The 19,945-nt window shown below is 41.2% G+C and overlaps 1 protein-coding gene across 3 annotated transcripts in view; it reads right to left on the bottom strand.

The window, feature by feature from the left end:
* LOC146834519 (putative oxidoreductase ZK1290.5) overlaps positions 1–19,945 on the bottom strand; it is a 690,790-nt gene that overhangs the window by 396,161 nt on the left and 274,684 nt on the right. For all 3 annotated transcript variants that reach the window (XR_014960632.1, XM_085601909.1, XM_085601908.1), the window contains exon 2: positions 16,594–16,842. Coding sequence is in view for 2 of the 3 variants with exons in the window: in XM_085601909.1 (XP_085458035.1) it covers positions 16,594–16,842 (249 nt within the window). In the remaining variant the exon portion in view is untranslated. The remainder of the gene's footprint in view (positions 1–16,593; positions 16,843–19,945) is intronic.

Raw genomic sequence — 19,945 nt, 5'->3', positions numbered from 1 at the left:
CGGGAAACCAATGGAGTTCCATCAGGATGAGGGTGATCTGGTCATATTTCTTCAGAGCCTGGATGAGACATGCTGCGAAATCTAGGAGGCCCTTAAAGGTTACCAGGGTAGAGTATGGATGGCCATGGAGCAGGGTCTATTCAGGATTGGTATTTACACCAGTCCAGTTTGGAAGGTAACCAGCTGCCATTGGTGCCAAAATATGTTGCATGCCACTATCAAATGACTGTTGTCTTCCATACTTAATAACAATGACTACTTAGTTGCTAAATGGCACATGCCACCTTTCATGAAGTCGCATCTTTAGTCTTTAAAACTGTCTTCTGTGGGTACTTCATGCATTTGCTAAAGGAGTGAAGAGGAATTTCAAGGCAGAATGGTTTTTGTAGATACGATTAATTAGAGGAGGCTACTGAGAACTTAAAGTCACACATTTTGCACCTAATTCTAGCGCTTGCAAAGAGCACCAAGGCATGTTGGAAAGAAAATGTTATTGGAGATAAAATAAAATTTCCAGGTTGATTAACTGTTGTAATCTCGGAGTTGTATGGAGTCCTGGCTATGTCATGGAATGTAGTGATGCATGCCTTCTCATGAATCACTCATTCCATAGCTGGGTATCCTGCTGTACAGTTGGTGCTGTACCGTTATGCTATATTTTGAAAAAACTCTTCACTTCTAACCAGCGTGAGGGCATCTTAAATTTAACACTGGCGACGAGTAGCTCTTGCCTGATTGGGGACAGCCATCTTCAGCACCGACTCCCCTGCCTGCTAATTGGACTTTTTAATACTTCAAGTACTTTCCTGGTCTGTGCTCGCTGACTTTCAAATAAGGAGGCTGTGATTTCATCATTACAAAATACTGTGAGTTAGTTTTATTTTTCTGCCTTCTTTCAAACGTTTTATACACTCGGGAGGCTGCTTTGTGGGACTCGCGAGGCTCACCTGCTCAACTGCAGCATCTGCCACATCACGAGCGATGTCCTCTTGCGCTTTACCTCCATCTAAGTAGTGTTCTACTGCAACGCACCTTGAAACGCACATCACACTCCAGCACGTATTCACGCTGTCACTACGCAGCGTGCGGCCATTTTTGATCAATTTCAATCGACGCTGGAACACAAATTGAAATGCACGCCGCATTGAAGGAAAAAAAAAAGGAAAAAACTGACAACTTTTATTTCACGTTAGTCAACGAGCACTCATTAGAGTTAATGCACGCCGCATTTCTCCCACATTTCGACGATTAAGACTCGTCACTATGGACTGCACAATTCCTGACAGATCACCACGCAGTTTTAGTACACGGTGAGAGTGGGCACTTTTGCATAACTATTGTGTTTAATCTGCTTCAAGTACAGCAGTAATTGTGTTTTGCTTCTCTTTGAATTGTCAACGATTTTTCTACAGAGGTTAGGACTGTCAAGTTTGGATTTTTAACTACTGGCAATTCATTGATTGGATTTTTTTTTTCAATATGCTTCTACTTTAATGTTTCAAACTGACTTATTGTTTCGTCAAGTAGTACCATGGCTGCCACAACAAGTATGTCCCAGCCCCCGGTTTTCCTATCAGAGAAGGGCGAACCCTTCCTGGAAGTGATGGGGAAATGTATTTGACTTTTACATTGTAGCAATTGGTGGAGAGAAATTTTCAGCATTTAGAAAACAAGCTATTCTTCTGCACAATTTAGGTGTAGAGGGAAGGAATATCTACTATAGTATGGACCTCATTCCTGTTGATAATGGTGACGGAGAGTCACCTGATGTTTACGAGATGTCTATGACTATGTTGGAGAAGTATTTTGGTCCCCGCATTAATGTTGTCCTAGAAAGGCACAAGTTTTTTAACAGGGTCCAAGGTCCAGCTGAACGGGTAGAGAGTTATTTTGCCTCCCTTAAAACTTTAGCATGGACTTGTGAATTTGGCGAGCTTTCTGACTCCCTAGTCATGGATCAATTGGTGAGGTGCACCAACAGCACCCGAGTTCAGGAGAAACGTTTGTCAAAGAGCCCTTCGTTGGAGGAAGCTGTCTCCATTGTAGAGGTTATGGAGAACACCTCTACTTGAGTGAAAGAGATGAGAAAAAAACGTGAAGATAAAAAGGAAGGGCAAAGTGATGTTCATGCTCTAGTGGATTATGATGTTTTAGAGGCTAGTGACAATGTAGCCAACGTTTCACCTGGTGATAAGCAAAAGGCTTCGTAGAAAGATACATGCATGCGGGGTTCTCTCAAAGGAACAGCAACGAAAATAGACCGTGAAGGTCGTTCTTTGAATGGTAGAAGCAATGCCAGCGACAAAGCCCCAGGGAAGTTTCCTAAACCTAAGTGTTTTAGGTGTGGAAGTTTCTCACATTTTTCCAATTATCATCATTGCTATGCCAGAGAGTCAGTGTGTAACAAGTGTGGTGTCAAAGGACATTATGCTTGAGTTTGTAAGTCATCTACCAAAGCTTGTAACCCAGAAAAAGGACCAGAGATTGTGCATAGTGTACTCCTAAGTATCAGTGATATGGATTGTGAAGTTGATGCAGGGAAAATAACTATCCCTGAGTGCAACATCTTGGTAGACGGTCATGACTTTGTTGTGTTGGCTGACTCTAGTTCGCCTTTCACCATGGTCGGCAACAAGCAATGGGATGAGGTTGTGGGGTTGGAAAGTATGATATTATCACCACCTGACATAAATCCAGTCAGTTATGGTGGTGCAAAAATCAATGTCCTTGGATATGTTGAAGCCTGTATTCAGTTAAAAAATAGACGTACTGTGGGAAAAGTCTACGTAGCTGAGAGAGGGAACAAGGTAGTGAATACTTCGGAAGGTTTCCTGAAGTTTTTGCGGATACCTTGGGTTGCCTCAAGGGGTTTGAGCACCAAATTGTTCTCAAAGAAAGAGCTGCACCCTGTGTGCACAAAGTGAGAAAGGTGCCTAATATGATGATGGGACCTTTGGAAAATGAGCTCAAAAGTCTGTTAAGTTTGGGAGTTATTGAGGAAATTGAAGCCTCAGAATGGTTGCCCCTCATTGTTTTAGCCCCAAAAGATGGTGGAACCAGCGTCAGGATGTGTGTAGACTTGAGGGGTTTAAACGAATGGATTTGGGTAGCTCGGCAACCTCTGCCCAATATTTCAGAGTCCCTTAGCATGCTCAAAGGTGCCCGGATTTTCAGCGTGTTAGACCTGTCATCCGCTTACCACCAGTTTCCTCTACACAAGAATTCAAGGCATCATACATCCTTCGTGACACCTCTGGGAGCTTACCGCTTCCTGAGAATGCCTTTTGGGTTGGCATCGGCATGTTTCCAGAGGGTCACAAAGTAGGTCTTGGAAGAACTACCCAACATCATGTTCTACCAAGATGACATCTTGGTCTATGGTAAGAGTGAAGCAGAACATAGTGAGACATAAACCAGTGTTTTGGTGAGGTTGAAAGAGAGGGGACTTAATGTGAAAAAGCAAAAATGTCGCATTGGGTTGGAATCAGTTACATATTTGGGACATGTGATCTCAGGAGAAGGGATCCAACCTAAGTTAGAACTTGCAGAAAGTATTGTAAAAGCTCCCACACCTAAGGATACGGAACAGGTGAGGTCATTTTGGGGACTTGCGGAGTTCTACTCCAAGATTGTGCAAGGATTTGCTAGTGTGACTGAACCCATCAGGAATTTGCTTAAAAAGGGTACGCACTTCATGTGGTCTGATGACTGCCAGAGAGAGTTTGATAACATCAAATCTGAAATTGAGAAGATGTCTACTTTAGGGCATTTTGATGTCTACCGGAAAACCATATTAACTACTGATGCCAGTCTCAAGTGATTGGGGGCGGTGCTCTCTCAAGTTGTGGATGGGGAGGAGAGAGCAGTCGCTTTTGCCTCGAGGGCTCCAGGGACGCTGAGGTCAACTACTCGTGTATTGAGAGAGAGGCCTTGAGTGTGTTTTGGTCTGTGCAACACTTCAAGTTTTATCTTTGGGGCATTCCATTTTTGGTTCCCACAGATCATCGTCCTTTAGTCCAAATCTTTTCGTATCGTCACAGTGAACATATCACACCAAGACTCAGACACTGGAGTGAAGGTCTCCAGGAATATAATTTTCATGTACAGTATATACCTGGCTCTAGTAACAAGTCTGCTGATTGTCTCTCTCGGTTGCCTGTTGAGTGTGCACAGAATGATGCTGAAATTAAAAGTGTATGTTGGGTTGTTGAGCCAGCTCTTTCCAGTGGAGAATGGTTGGATGGTGTAAAGGAAGACAAAATTCTTTCTTCTCTTAAGATGTGGACAAGTAAAGGGTGGCCTGACTATAAAGTTTTAGAGCAAGAAATGAAAGCATATTGGGTTGTGAGAGATGAGTTGTCGTTTTATTGCGGCAATCTTAGGAGAGGAGACAGAGTGATTCCACCAGTTGAATTCAGGGACAGAATAATTAACATAGCTCATGAGGGTCACTTGGGAAGAAGTCTCACCAAAGCTCGGGTGAGAGAGAGATACTGGTGGCCAGAAATGGATCATATGATTGAAAATGTGGTTAAGGATTGTGTCTCATGTGCCTCCAGTAATAAGTCTCCTATTCCAAATCATGTGCCCTTATCTCCTGTAGAGGTTCCTGATGTGGTGTGGTGTGGTCGAAATTGGGCTTAGATATCGTAGGTCCTTTTGAACTATTGCCTTCCTACAAACGTTTTGTTCTTTTGTTAGTGGACTACACTTCCAAGTGGGTGGTCACCAAATGTGTGTCCACTGTGAACACAAGAACTGTTATTGATTTCCTTAGAGATGTATTTGTTTCTGAGGGTGAGCCTAAATTTTGGGTTACAGACAATGGGGTGCAATTGGTGTCCCATGAGATGTTCAAGTTTATTAAAGATCTTAACATAATTCATCAAAAAACGGCCTTATATACACCGCCGGCCAATGGATTGACTGAAAGGATGAACCGGGTTGTCAAAGGTTGTGCTCAGCGTGCTCTTGAGTCTAGGTTGTCCTTCAGCAGTGTCTTGAGAGATACGTGGTGGGCACACCGGACTACTCCTAATGTAGTCACGCAAAAGTCCCCTTTTGAAGCTTTTGAAGGATGTTTCAAAGTTAAACCCGTCTTGGTTGCCTGCATATATTGATGTGGGTATGTCTGTTGAAGTGAGGCGTTCCAGAATTTCTGCATATCAGCAAAAATACAAATTGGATTATGATTCTAAGATGCGTGGGAAAAGCAAAAATTGGTGTCTTGGTGTTAAGGTTATGGTGAAAAGCCCAAAACATGCTCATAAAGGGAATTCCAGTTTCATTGGTCCATTCACAATTGTTGCCATCAAGAAGAATGTTGTGAAAGTTGACACAGGTTGCATGTGGAGCATATCTAGGCTGGTCAGATATACTGGAAAATCCTCAAATGTTTCTGCACCATATGAGAGTAGTATGTCTGATGGTTATGACACCGTGAGTAAAGGTACTTGCAGCAGAAAAGTTGATGCTCCCTCTGGTAGGTGTAGAAATCTGCCTGTGAAGTACAAAGATTGTCTTATATTGATGCTATGGTTCTCTGTGCTATGTTTCTTTTGCAGGATCTTTGGTGTAGCTAAAAGACGATGATCATTACTTATATTTATGCAATGTTTCTGTTATGACATGTTTCTTTTCAGGATTTCTTTAATTTCTGGTTTCCTGTATTGCAATCTTCATATTTCTGTTTTCTTTGTTAATTGTTCTTTCTTTATTGAAAGAGGGATGTGTTGTAATCTTGGAGATGTATGGAGTCCTGGCCATGTCATGGATTGTAGTGATGCATGCCTTCTCATGAATCACTCATTCCAGAGCTGGGTATCCTACTGTACAGTTGGTGCTGTACCGTTATGCTATATCTTGAATAAACTCTTCACTTCTAACCAGCGTGAAGGCATCTTAAATTTAACATTAACATAAACCAAATTGTCTTCAGAAAAACAGTCATGGTTGTGCAATGTCCATCTTGTTTATAGTTTTGACCATAAGAATGCTGGCAGGCCTTTGGAGAAATGTGTGTGTTGCTACAGATAAAAGGTTAATATCCAACATAAAAGTGATTAAGCCTTATGCAGGAAACATCATTCCAAATCTGGTAATAGTAATCTCTTAAATTTCAGAACCTACATTTTGTAATAAACTTTGGACTGAAACGAAATAGGTTCAAGTAAAAAAAATTAAGGAGATAATTTTTGTACAAGTAGATACACAAAGAGGTTTGGGAGAAATGTTGTTTGGTGGAGATTACTTACATGTAACCTCTCAATTCAACTCTTGCTCCTTCTAGTGAAAAACCCGACATTTGCAGAAGAGATTTCTGGATTCACATAGTGCTTTCTTTACCCGTCTTTTACTCCTTGAGACAGCCAATAGAATATAATTAAAAGGACTGTACAACTTCGCACTCCACCGAAGCCTAGAATCTATAAATGTACCCCCAAATCGCACTTACAACTTCAAAACACTGGTTTACCTAATACCCTTGGATATACAACAATCGCTAAAGAAACCACTAGGCTGTGTGAATGCTTAACACAAACAATAATATCAATAAAACATAATGAAATGTATCACTGATAGGTCAAACATCACCTGCTAAAATTTCATGGGTTCCAAGAATGTAGCAAGTTTACGTCAATTACCGTATATGTTTTACCGAAATTTTAATACTTCATTGTCAACTCTCACTTACGCAAAAGAAAATGGGTTTGGGATTACCAGAGGTGTGAGCTTCATATAAACTCTCAGTTTGCTGCATTTCAAGCCCTCATTTCTCCCAGGTACAGCATATTCTGTATTTTGATAGCGTTCAGATATTATATACCCTTGCTAGTTCTCTCAAGCTCACTTGGTTTTTGGATAAACATATGAAACTTCTTTCTTTATTTTTGACAATTTCTTTGTGGGAAGTTGTAATTGAGTTAAGGGTGTGTTCACCTGAAAACCCAGAAACTCTAGGTTTTGCAAAGGGGTCATAATCGATTTCTCTAAAATGATGATGAAACCAAGACTCTGTAAGAGATCCACAGCCCAATTCATGTGAGTTAGGAGTTCCTCCTGGCTCTGAGACATCAGCAAGATGTCGTCTAGATAGATAATCAGGGGAACTCCTCTTCTCCTTAAGGAGGTAACTACAGGCCTCAGGACCTTGGTGAAACACCAAGTGGCTGAGGATAGCCTGAAGGGAAGACAGCGAAACTGGTATGTTGTATTCCTCCATACAAACCTTAGGTATTTCTGAGAATCTGGATCCATAGGGATTGTAAAGTATGCGTCTTTGAGATCTAGTTTTATGAGCCAATCTCCCTCTTGGAGAAGATCTCGCAGAAGGTGTATACCCTCCATTTTGAAGTGTCTGTACACAAGGAAGGTGTTTAATTCCTTTAGATTTATTACGAGGCGCCAGCCTTTTTCTTTCTTTTTCACCAGAAAGATTGTGCTCCCAAAACCCTGACCAGTGTTTGAAACGATGCGAATCGCACCTTTGTCTAACATTTGGCTCACTTCTGCATCTACTAGAAATGACTGTTCCTGGTCTAGGGAAAGTTCTCTGGGTTGTTTGGTCTGATAAGGAATAGTAATAAAGTCTATTTTGAAGCCTTTTACAGTCTCTAGGACCCAAGCATCGTTGGTTATAGAGGACCAACTGTGACTGAAAAGGGAGAGTCTTCCCCCTACCTTTGGGAGGGAAGAACCAGGAGGAGGAGGGGACCTTACCTTGTCCTTTACTTTGGAATCTTCCACGGTTGTTTCCGCCTCGTGTTCGACAGTTGCGGCCCAGCTGGGGGAAGAAGCTGTTATCCCCCCGGTAGTATCTTGAATAACCACGTTGGTTTTGTTGATAATAGGACCTGTTATATCCGCGGCTGGCAGCCGGTCCTCCCCTGGCAGCCCTTCCAAAAAACCTGCCTCCGAACATACGTCTCATGTTTGTTTGGGCTCTGTTTAATGCAGAGAATGTGGAGACGTATTTACCAAGTGTCTTAGTAAAGGTCTCTCCAAAGAGAAGACCGTTCGGGTCTCCTTGAACGTCTTTGTTTGCTAAATCTCCCAATGTTGGGTTCATACGCATTAAAATCGCTCTTCGCCTTTCGGAGGTTAGATTGGAGTTAGCATTTCCGAGAAGGCAGATAGCACGTTGGCTCCAACCCCGTAGGAGTTCAGTGTCAACCGGAGTCCCATTCATGGAGGACTCCTCAGCTAGGTCCAAGATCCTGGCAAGGGGACCAAGTGTGTCTAACAGCTTGTCTTGACACTGCTTAAGGCAGCGTTCCAGGCCCTTGCGGGGATCTCTGCCAGTTTTGAATAAGAATTACAAGACCGGAGGCTACATTATGCAATAACTTTTATTGCTGCTCAAGATATGCAGCCCTTTAAAGTGTAACAATTACATCATAAATAAAAACATTCCATACAGCCTAACAAAGTGCCATGGCAACCAGTTATCTTCCTCTTTTATTCGCTGCTCATGGACAGTTAAGAACAACTTCTTCCTATCTCCCATATTTGATGTATTTTGATGTAAATGAATGATCTAATCTTACTATGTTTTGACAGTTTCTTTGGTTTGGTAAGTAACCTTATACTTCTTGATTACGCCTATTACACAATTTTACCTTTTTCAGGTAAGTTTCTTTCTTTTACTCACCCTTCCAATTTATGGTTGGGTTCTTTCTTTTCCTTCCCCTTTTATTTATGCTTAAAGTTAAAGTCATTATGAGAATAATTTGTTTACCCTGAGACATCCGCTTTTAACATCACGGAGATTAACTATTAACGTGAACCATCTCTAACGGATGATAGACACACTTTAACTTCAGCAGGTCTACCTCCGCTTCCCGCTGATACGGAGATTATCTCTCCGATCGCTTTTGCCCTTTCCCTCATGCAATTTTAATATTGTTTATCCTCAAATAGGATTTACCTCGCGCTGTTCCCTCTCCGGAGCGCAACTGATCCGAACGCGCGCTGCCCTTCCGGGTTGAGGAAATGTGACCCGCTCACAAAAATGAGCGGGATCTATGCTTTCGACGCCTGCCTTTGGGACCCGCAAGGAAAAATTTACAGCCTGTGAGGCTAACAGAGGGTCTGTTTTCGGCTCGGGCTGTGCGTCTCCATGCCAACGCACAGCGCAGAGCTAACGGATAGACTGTTTTATCTCATTCTCTGCGAAAGTGACCGCCTTGAGGATATTTAAGGACTTTTAAAGGAATTTTAAGTCCTTGCTAGGATTATATAATTTTTCTTACACTAACCAAAAAAAAAAAAGGGGGGGAAATATCTGAGAATAACATTGAGGGTATTAGTGACATAACCCTCATAGAGAACTCTCTAATGAGTCTCTTTGAAAGACAACTAAAATCCTCCTTAAAGGAGGCAGTTGAAGAAGCTCTGATTAAAAGAAAAAGAGATATCCCTGAAGACAACACAGTTTCTTCGGATGAGGAGGATCCTATCCCTAAATAAGACGGTAAGGTCTTAAAGAAGAGGAAACATCTTGAGACTCAGGGTAGCCTTCGCGCTACAAGCGACCAAGTCCTATTTATGGGTAGCCCACGCGCTACAAATGAACCAGGTGTCCCGAGCGGCACAAAGAGAATGAGCGACCTTCATGGCGAAAAAAATATAGGTGCCCTTCGTGGCACAATAAGACAAGGTGTCCTTCACGGCACCAGAGATGTCATCCCCTATGATGATGATTATTTGTCCCCTATTGATGACACTGATGAGGCTGACGAATAAATTTTTGATCCATTAGAAAAACTTGATGACCTACTCGATGAGGATTTAAATCAACCCACCCACTCAGGCTCCATTAAGGACCCATTAGGGGTGGAGATGTTTAACCCCTCAAAAATACTTCATCCTAGAGGCTCTGACTGGTTGCCCCTTGACCACGTAGCCAAATTTATTAAGGTTTGGATCAGAAAGCCCCGTGAGAGGGACTCACGAAACCTAATGAGGTCTGAATGCCCTAGATCCTCTTATTGACCTTCCTTTTCACAACTGGAAGGGACCCTCGTAAGGGACTCGAACGCTACCTTAAGCAGTGTCAAGATAAGTTGCTTTCACACGTTAGGCCCTCTTGCCAGAATTCTGGACCTCGCAGAGGAGTCCTCTATGAATGGTACTCCAGTTGACACCGAACTCTTAAGAGGATGGAGTCAACGTACCCTATGCCTCCTCGGTAATGCCAATGCTAGTCTTACGTCAGAAAGGCGAAGAGGTATTCTGATGCGAATGAACCCTAAATTGGGGGGCCTAGCTAATAAAGACATTGAGGGAGACCCTAATGGACTTCTCTTTGGCGAGTCCTTTATTAAGATACTTGGCAAATACGTGTCCACCTTCTCTGCATTCAATAAAGCCCAAAGTTATATGAGACAAATCTTTGGGGGTAGATTTTTTGGAAGGGTTGGCAGGGCAGGACCGGCTGCCAGCCGAGGGTACAACAGGTCCTCCTTCTATCAACAGAACCAGCGTGGCTATGGAAGATACTTCCGAGGGAACAACTCTTTCTTCCCTCAGAGAGGCCGCAACTACCGTACTCGAGGAGGTGGAATAAACCGCGGAAGATTCCAAGGACAAGGAAATCAAGGTAACAACTCCTCCTTTTGGTTCTTTCCTCCCAAAGGTAGGGGGAAGACTTTCTATTTTCAGCCAAAATTGGTTGTCAATAACAAACGATGCATGGGTACTAGAGACTGTAAAAGGTTTCAAAATAGACTTCGTTGCTACTCCTTACCAGACCTCGCTTCCCAGAGAACTTATTCCGGACCAGAATCAATCCGCTCTGGTCGACGAAGAGGTTCGTCAAATGTTAGACAAAGGGGCAATTTTCATTGTCTCATACACTGGCCCTGGCTTTGTGAGCACAATATTTCTCGTGAAGAAAAAAGACAAGGGTTGGCATCCCGTAATAAATCTAAAGCTTCTGAACTCGTTTCTTGTGTACAGACACTTCAAGATGGAGGATATCCATCTTCTGAGAGACATCCTCCAAGAGAAAGATTGGCTCATAAAACTAGATCTCAAAGATGCATATTTTACAATCCTTATGGATACGGAATCTTAGAAATATCTAAGGTTTGTATGGAAGGGCGTGACCTATCAATTTCGTTGTCTTCCCTTCGGTCTCTCCTCGGCACCTTGGTGTTTCACCAAGATCCTGAGACCGGTTGTGGCATCTCTAAGGAGAAGAGGAGTCCATTTGATTATCTATCTGGACGATATCTTATTGATGTCTCAAAGCCAGGATGAACTACTAGTCCACATGAAATGGACTGTGGAACTTTTAGAGAGTTTAGGATTCATCATCAATGTAGAAAAATCTGTCATGACTCCTTAACAAAATCTGGAGTTTCTAGGCTTTCAAGTAAATACATCTTCAGCCCTGTTGCAACTCCCCTGAACAAAATTATCAAAAATAAAGAACGAGGTCTCTTATGTTTTGTCCAAAGATTTGGTGAGTTTGAGCGAACTAGCAAGAGTAGTAGGTCTCTTATCTTCATCCATTCAAGCGATTTCACCAGGACCGCTTCACTACAGAGCCCTACAGAGATTAAAATCCGCGGGACTGAAGAAAGGTCTTTGGTATTCAGACCACATTCCCCTGTCTCCGGAGGCTCGAGCCGACCTCCTTTGGTGGCGGAACAACCTAGACAGTTGGAATGGGAAAGCGATATTCGGAAATACGCCGGATCACATTTTGGAATCAGACGCGAGCAATTTAGGCTGGGGTGCCAGATTAGGAATGTTAGAAACAGGTGGGAAATGGTCCCAAGAAGAACTCACTTCACATATAAATTGTTTAGAGATGATGGCGAGCTTGAACGTTCTCATGAGTTTCAAGTCAATTCTGAAAAACAGTGTAGTCCTGATCAAACTGGACAATTTTACAGCCGTCTCTTACATCGCCCGTTTGAGGGGAGCAAGATCTATGATTCTGGCAAATCTAGCCAAGAAGATTTGGTACTTTTGCTGGAGTCAGAAAATAATACTGAGAGCAGAATTCATTCCGGGCCATCTAAACACAAGGGCGGATTGGAATTCAAGATTCCTGAGAGACTCAAGAGATTGGAAAGTGAATCCTCTAGTTTTCCAGAGAATTCAAGATTTATGGGGCCCATTCGAAATAGATCTATTTGCCAGGCTCCAGGAACAAGGAGAAGATATACCGGTGCATAGAAAAGATGGTGTGGTTGGTGCATGGAACAGTATATGGATCCCGAGGAGGCACCTGTAGTAGAAATAGCAAACTTCTTAGCGGATCTTTTTAATTTAGGTCTATGTTATAGAACAGTGAATTGCTATAGATCAACAATTTCTGCAGGACATTCTTTGTTAAACGATTTTTCTATTGGTACCGACCCCTTGATTCGAAGAGTAATGAAGGGTATAAGACTGAAACGTCCTCCTAAACCCAAATATAATTCCTTATGGAACGTAAACCTGGTTTTCGATCTTTTCTAATCCTGGCCAGACAATTGTTTCCTTACACGGAAACAGTTATCCATTAAACTAGCTACTTTACTTTGTGTTATATCTTTTAGGAGAGTGTCCGATGTTAAGGCGTTAGAAATATGTAACAGGTTTTACTCACCAGATGGAGTATTGTTCGAAATATGGAAAAGGACCAAGACCATGTCTGAGAACATTTTCTACCCTAATTTTTTGGATTTTCCCAAACTATGTGTGGTTAGTTGCATGAAGGTATACAAACAGGAAATGCGTATTTTTAGACCTTACAACGAAAAACAATTATTAATTTATTTTGTCAAACCCTATAAAGCAGTCTCTTCTGCTACAATTTCTAGATGGGTAAGAACAGTGATGTTTGAAGCGGGAATAGATTTGTCCAAGTTCGGCGCACACTCCTTGTGTGGCGCTATGGCCAGTAAAGTATTTTGGGGTGGGGGATCCCTTGCTGATATTCTGAAAGCAGCAGATTGGTCAAATGCCTCAACTTTTGTAAAAGGTTATCTTAAACATGGAGAACATGTAAGCAATGTCGCATTGAAAAGCTTTGAACTTGCATAATGTAGCCTCCGGTCTTGTCATGAAATTATGATTCTCCAATTATCATACAGAGAGAATCTTGATTTCATTAAAGACAACGGAGGCTGATATTATCCCGCTCACCACTCCCTGGTGGATGTTTTGTTAAAATATGTATTTTATGATTGATTGCTTACTCTTGTTATTAATGTCTTTTGCATTTAATCTTTTGTCCTTTACAGGAACAAGTATTACTTTTTTACTTTTCTTTTCAGATTCAGCTTCCTTATAAGCTTTTTAATATCATGGAAGAAGTTGAAGCTACAGTTACTTTTCATCGCAGCTATAAGAGGAAGATAACTGGTTGCCATGGCACTTTGTTATGTTGGATGGAATGTTTTTATTTATGATGTAATTGTTACACTTTAAAGGGCTGCATATCTTGAGCAGCAATAAAAGTTATTGCATACTGTCAGCCTCCGTTGTCTTTAAGGAAATCAAGATTCTCTCTATATAATTGGAGAATCGTCATTCCCAGCTGGCTCTTACCCGTTAAGTGCCAGGCCACACATAAATATAATAATGGCATGAGAGGCTGGTATTATTCATTTTCAATGTATACTGACTTAATAAACACAGTAGTGCGCATCTCAAAATTAAATACAGCGCCACTGTGTGGTGAACTGTCAGTAGAGTTGGTGCTGACAATTAAGTGCCAGTACCAAGCACCAAAAGCTGCCGGCTCAAATTAAGCACTGCTCTTACCCATTTGGAAAGGAAGAGGAGCAATTTAGTCATAAGTCCAAGAGAGCATGGCTTTTACCAGGGAAATGCTGGTCAAAGGAAAAACTTGACAGGACCTGTCAAAGCTGTGTTGCAATAAGTGGTTAGAAAAGTGGTGTTTAAAGGTTTTCAGCCCAATTTAACGTAGAAAAGAGGGAGGGTTCCTATTAGCTTGCACTGTGGTTCATAAGCTTACACCATAAGCTAGAGCAATACATAATTTGCTTAGAATATTACCTGTTCTCACTTATCAACCACAGGGACATGTAAGAGACACTTCAGGAAGTCTCTGAGAAAGTTGAAAACAGCGTGACCTCATAGTATTTATTTTGGTACAGTTGATGAAGTACACTTTTTGTGCCCCAGGCTCTTTTCTGTGATATGCTGATGTTCAATAGTTCATGAGTGTCCGAGATCACCTTTGAGCCTCATGACTCCCTTGACTGTAAGGATATGTCAAAGATTTTGTTGCAGCCAAACCTCATTTTACCTTCCATAATTTCTGGCTACTAAAATAGGACCCGGTGTTCCCGCATTCAGTAACAAATGAGCCAAAGAACACAGGGCCACTCGAGATCAGGCAAAGTGGTATCCCACCTCGGGATACCAGTCCACCTGAAGCGTAATCAGGCCTATGGTATTTAAAACACATAATTGGTAACAGGTAATATGGTCCCATATTGCCATCTTAGGGTTCTGATGACATTTACAAACCACTCAACGTTGGGCACGGTGCTCACTAACCTATTTGTGTTGGTTTGAATGGTGTGGCTGTGAACCACAGTGCTCATATTTTGCCAGGTGAGTGGATGAATTGTGAACTTCAGAAAACCAGGAAAGGGCAAGAAGCACAGAATTTTTTTCTGTTTCTCGTCTTGTGATATGATCCACCCACCTCTTGGAACACTTCAAATGTGATGAGGTCTGTCACTCATAGTGCTGCATATCATGGGATGTATAATTTTAGGAGTGATGTTTATGCCTAACAAAGTCTGTGTTTATCAAAACCTCCTTGCCCTTTTAAAAATAGGTGTAATGTCCTGAAAGCATAGAGAAAAGCCTGCACTTCTGACATCCAGGGCCAATCGCTGTGACTTTTTTAAGGATGCAAAGTCCCTTTATGTCAACGTGGGAGAGCAAAAACCTTGGTTTACGAGTGAAAATTCGCATTTTCATTTGCCAACTAATTTACAAAGGCAAAGTAAGTGCCTGACCCACAATAATACACCACTATGGTGTAGTATTAACTACCTACAAGCATCTCATTTGGGCAAGGTGTAACTGGGTAAGGCATTATTTCCAAAGTAGGTAAACAGTCTATCATGCAAACCTATACTATTCATACACATTTGTACTGTAGAGCACATCTCAACCCATGAACAGGACAGAGATTTTGGCCCCAGGCGTTTTACCAATATATTGCAAATTGACTCTTGCAGGCTTAATTCTGCAGTAGTACATTTCAGGATTTGGAATTCGCAAAAGATTTTTGGAGTATTCCAAGGAACCTAAAACAGTTTAGTTTGACAGGCGCAGCCCTGGATTTAATTTGTGAATTGTGAGTTGTCCTTTGTGAAGTTCTTTTCACATGTGTAAATGTAACATCTTTACATTTACCCATGCATAAACACGTCACATTGACGTGCCTACACTTTAAAACATATAATTTTTTTCAGTGTGGAAAATATACCTGAACGTCCCTCACCCATTCTGAGAGCTCCCCTCCCGATTGCCATCGTGGATAGATAATTATTCATTCAACGGACTGGAGTAAATATTTAACTATGTCCATGGTGGTCACGTGCCTTACGAATGTTTATTAATATACACAAATTTGCACATTTGAGGGTGTAAATCTACTTCGAAGGGCAGCCATGTCCTGGATCGCTCACTTCTCTTTAATTTGAGAAGATTTGTTCACAATCAAATATTACACCTTCCTTATATCACAGGTAAATAAATCTGAATATATGCCATACATTTATAAATGTAACCCAAGACTAGGCCCCACCTAAGCCGAACTTAGGTGTGAAAATGTCTTAATAAAAGGGATCCTTACTCCCTTCAAAGGCGCGAATACCTCTGTACCCAGAAAGGGAACGGGGAAGAGCACAGTCCTCAAATTTGGAGTGAAAATATGAAAACATGTTAAAGTGCAACTGCACTACTCCAAGGAAATAAAACAAGCATAAGTGCACACCAATTAGAATTACACATGCAAACATGCCTTTGATTGGGAGGAACTTAAAACTGACAGAACAATTCAATAACTACTTCTGGGAAATTGCAACTATCACAGATTACTGGAGTAGCAAAGGAATTTTATTTGAATTCTAAATAAGTCATTCATTTGCATAGGTGTCATCCCCTGGCAGTAAATTTCTGAGTTTTCTAAAACAAAATCGTCCCCTTTATCAATTAAACCATAACAGGACATCTGTTTGACAAATTCCACTGAAAATGTATCACCTTAATGTAATGGTTTCTCAACACAAACTTTCTAGTACTCTTACCAAATACAATATTAAACAACATAACACAACAGAATCATAACATTTGTAGGTACCCTACAATGAGCTCTTTTATCTTTAATTGGAAGCCTGTAAAATTCGACTTCTGTCTATTGATTGATGGAAATCAACAAATTTAAATAAACTATAGAAAAAGTTTAAAGGAGCGTCAATAAACTCCAAACAAACTTCAGACAAGTATCGTGGGAGTATCGTGATCTGTAATATGCTTCTCGCAGTCAATTATTTGCTTAATTTTACTTTAGATAGTAAATGCATTGCATGAGTAATGAAAATATACCTATGTAGTCAACGCCAAGCCGTTCGCGTGACTCTTGGCAGGCCTGCAGTGTCTTTTCGTAACCATAGTCTCCAGGCCAGAGCTTTGTTGTTATCCAGAGGTCCTGTCGTGGGACACCGCTTTCTCCGATGGCTTCCTTGAGGTGAGACTCACAGCCATAGCGCTTTGCGGTATCAATATGGCGGATGCCACACTTTTGAAGAGCATACACAACAGCTTCATGAGAGTAGCCGCCTTGATGGGATGTTCCTAAAGAATAAAGCAAGATGTACCAATGAGTCCCTGCAGCCGTCTTAATACTTTTCTGTTTATAATACTTATCTGAGGTACTATGAACTGTTAAACTGGAGTAAATAAAATGTTTCACATAATAATATGGCCATTGTAAACGTCTCACAGACTAAATGCATATTTGTACTATTTTAATCTAAAAAACAACTTTGAGCCTTCCTTTGTATGACTGGGTGCGAAGCAGTGCTTAACTTGAGCAGGTGGTTTCAGTGTGGACCACTAGCACTTATTATTGGGGACTGGCACCTATTTTTCTGCATTATATATTTAAGGAGCGCAAGAGAAGAAAAAACACACAGATTGGAAAAACGGTGGAAGACAGAGACGGCCAAACCATCACAAAGGGAGAAAGCCGGAACATAGAAGAGTGACATAAAGGTGCAGGGAGTGTGTGGTAGTGGATTAAAGAGGCCATTCGGTGGATTTAAGACTACCAGCTTTGGCATTATGTGTGCTGATGTTAAATTTCCCCAGCCGAACACTTAGGAGCAGATCTTCAGGTACCATGCTCTTTCTTTTACAAATTAAGCACTGCCACGAACTGAGAGCTGCCCAATTTGTCACCAATTACTCCTTGAACCAGAGTTTTCTTGGTCAGGTGGGTCAAAACGAACTGCACATAAAGCCCGATATCTGTCTGTTTCCCTGGTTTTTCTGCAGTAGGAATTTAGCTGTTTCTGTTTGCCTAGTTTCGCTCTGTAATCACATTGAATAAATGGGAGAATTTCACCCGCTTTTCAATTTGCCAAATTCTAATCCCATAGTAGTTATCATGCTTGTGACGCATTCAGTAATACCTAATAATAATTTACGTAAAACAGTAATATAGCCATATTGATGGCTGCCAAGAGCCACGGTGGTTGTTAAAGGCCCTGAACCAGTTCTAGGCCAGAGCTGCAGGTGAGGGCCTATAATGAGGGAGAGGGCCCTTAACAACCAGTCTAGCCTGAGGCATAATGGCTATGATAAGGCTATTAGACATTCCACCCACCGAAGGTAAAATGCACTCAATTAGAAAGGGAGAAACAGACAGACACACAGTGGAATGTTGGAGCAGAAAGTTTATACCAGCCATTGCAAGCCCAGAGCTACTTCACTGTGTCCAACAGAGCACTTGACATTCCAATGTTCTAACACAAATTAACCCCCCTTTGTCAAGTTTCTCTTAATCCATATTGACATCCAGTTATCTGTCCCATTATGGATTGATTGTGAAAACATTTTAGTTGATAAGTGTTTTTAATGTTATTTGTGCTTTTTGCTGTTATATTTTCTGAAATTTCTCTTGTATATTTCATTTAATTTCAATATGGCTTCAATTTGTCATTTTATTGACATTTTATGCATTTGCTCTGTGGTTTCACAAAAGAAAGAACTACCAGGAGTGTTAATTCATTCACTCACCGTCCAGCCTATCTTTTATAAATTCTTTAATAAAGGTAGACCTCACGCTGGCCCCACATTTAAAATAAGTTCATTAGGGTTATCCAGTTTGTTGGTGAGGGGTGTTAATTCATCACCTTTGCTGAGTATCAATAACTCTGAGCCTGTGTCATTAACAGAGATTCCTCATTCTCCTCCGAGGTTTTCCTTGGAGATTTTGACTGCTTTAAGCATTAGAAATCTCCTGGGGAAATGTGAAGGATCAGTGGCGTTTCTGCAGACCTCTCAATTCCCAATGGGGCCAATAACCAGCCTAATCAGAAGTTCCAAGCAAATGGTATTACTGCTCTTAATGCTTTGAAGCAACCTGCATCATCACAGAAAATTGCCTGATGGTTTGTTCCAGGAAGACATTTGCTTTAACATTACTGTTCAAAGGAAGGGTATTTTTTTATGTATTTGTGCATTTCATGTATTTATCAGTGCCCCTATACAGTGCTAAAAGTAATGTCCCGACACAAATGCAGAGCACTATTTAAGGATTTGGAGTATATACATCTTGTTTTCAAGGATGTCCTTTTGCTGGGTGGCTAAAATGGAAGGCATACTCCAGCTGTTAATGCCCACATACATAGTTTGCTCATTTATATGAGCATGTGCCGATAAAGAGCCACGGGCAGGCTCGTAAAGATTTTGCTATGAGTAAGTATGACCTGCTTGTGCCGTACTCCTGTCTTACTCATGGAATTCAGGGGGAAGCCTCTAGTACTCACAGAGTTAGGGCCTAATTACGATCTTGGCAGACAGGGTTACACCATCACAAATGTGACAGATATCCCATCCGCCAAACTACAATTCCATTATATCCTATGAAACTTGTAATATGGCGGAAGATATAGCCATCACGTTCGTGACAAAGTATTCCATCCGCCAAGATCGTAATCAGGCCCTCATTCAGAAAATTCTTTGTAAATTGTGCACCAATTGTAGATAGACATAGTTTACCTAGCCACTTACGGTATTTCTACACCCCAATACCAGAAATCTATTAATAAATAGAAAATACTGGCAGTGAGATTTAACCGAAGACCGCATACCCAAAGATAATTGCCTATGGAGATAGTTAGGGTTTCTTTATCATAGAATAAGCACTAACATGTGTTAAATGTGAAGCTAAACAACACGGAATAGAAAAACCTTTATAGAAATAAAATCAAGAAAGATTAGCTTCCATTATTTATGTTAATGAGGAGATGTTTCAACTTTTAGTAAAGACGTTTTTTAAAGATTATTTGAAGGATAACGAGAGCAAGTCTATTGATTACACATACAGAGAGTGTTTCAGTGATGCAATCTTGGCGAAAGATGGGCCAGAAGCTATGTTGAGAAAAGAAGGGGAAAATTATCAGAAAGAATTGGGACGCACATTTTAGGTGTATGGGCATAGATAGGCAGAGTCTAAAAAGATAAAATCAACACAACTGTGGGAGGTGGATTAAATAACTTTGAACACGGAACTAAGACATAATGGAAACTTTTAATTGGACACTTGTACATAGTGTGAACTAGATCCTATCAGGTGGCAACAGACAGTCTTTCTGCCTCCTTAAGGACAATATTGGTGAGTTCTTGCCCAAGAGGGGAGAAAACCCACTAGACACCAGGGATTAGAGTCCAA

Source organism: Triturus cristatus, chromosome 4_2, assembly GCF_964204655.1.
Source record: "Triturus cristatus chromosome 4_2, aTriCri1.1, whole genome shotgun sequence".
In the NCBI taxonomy this organism is placed as follows: domain Eukaryota; kingdom Metazoa; phylum Chordata; class Amphibia; order Caudata; family Salamandridae; genus Triturus; species Triturus cristatus.
This window is presented reverse-complemented; position numbering and strand designations above follow the sequence as displayed.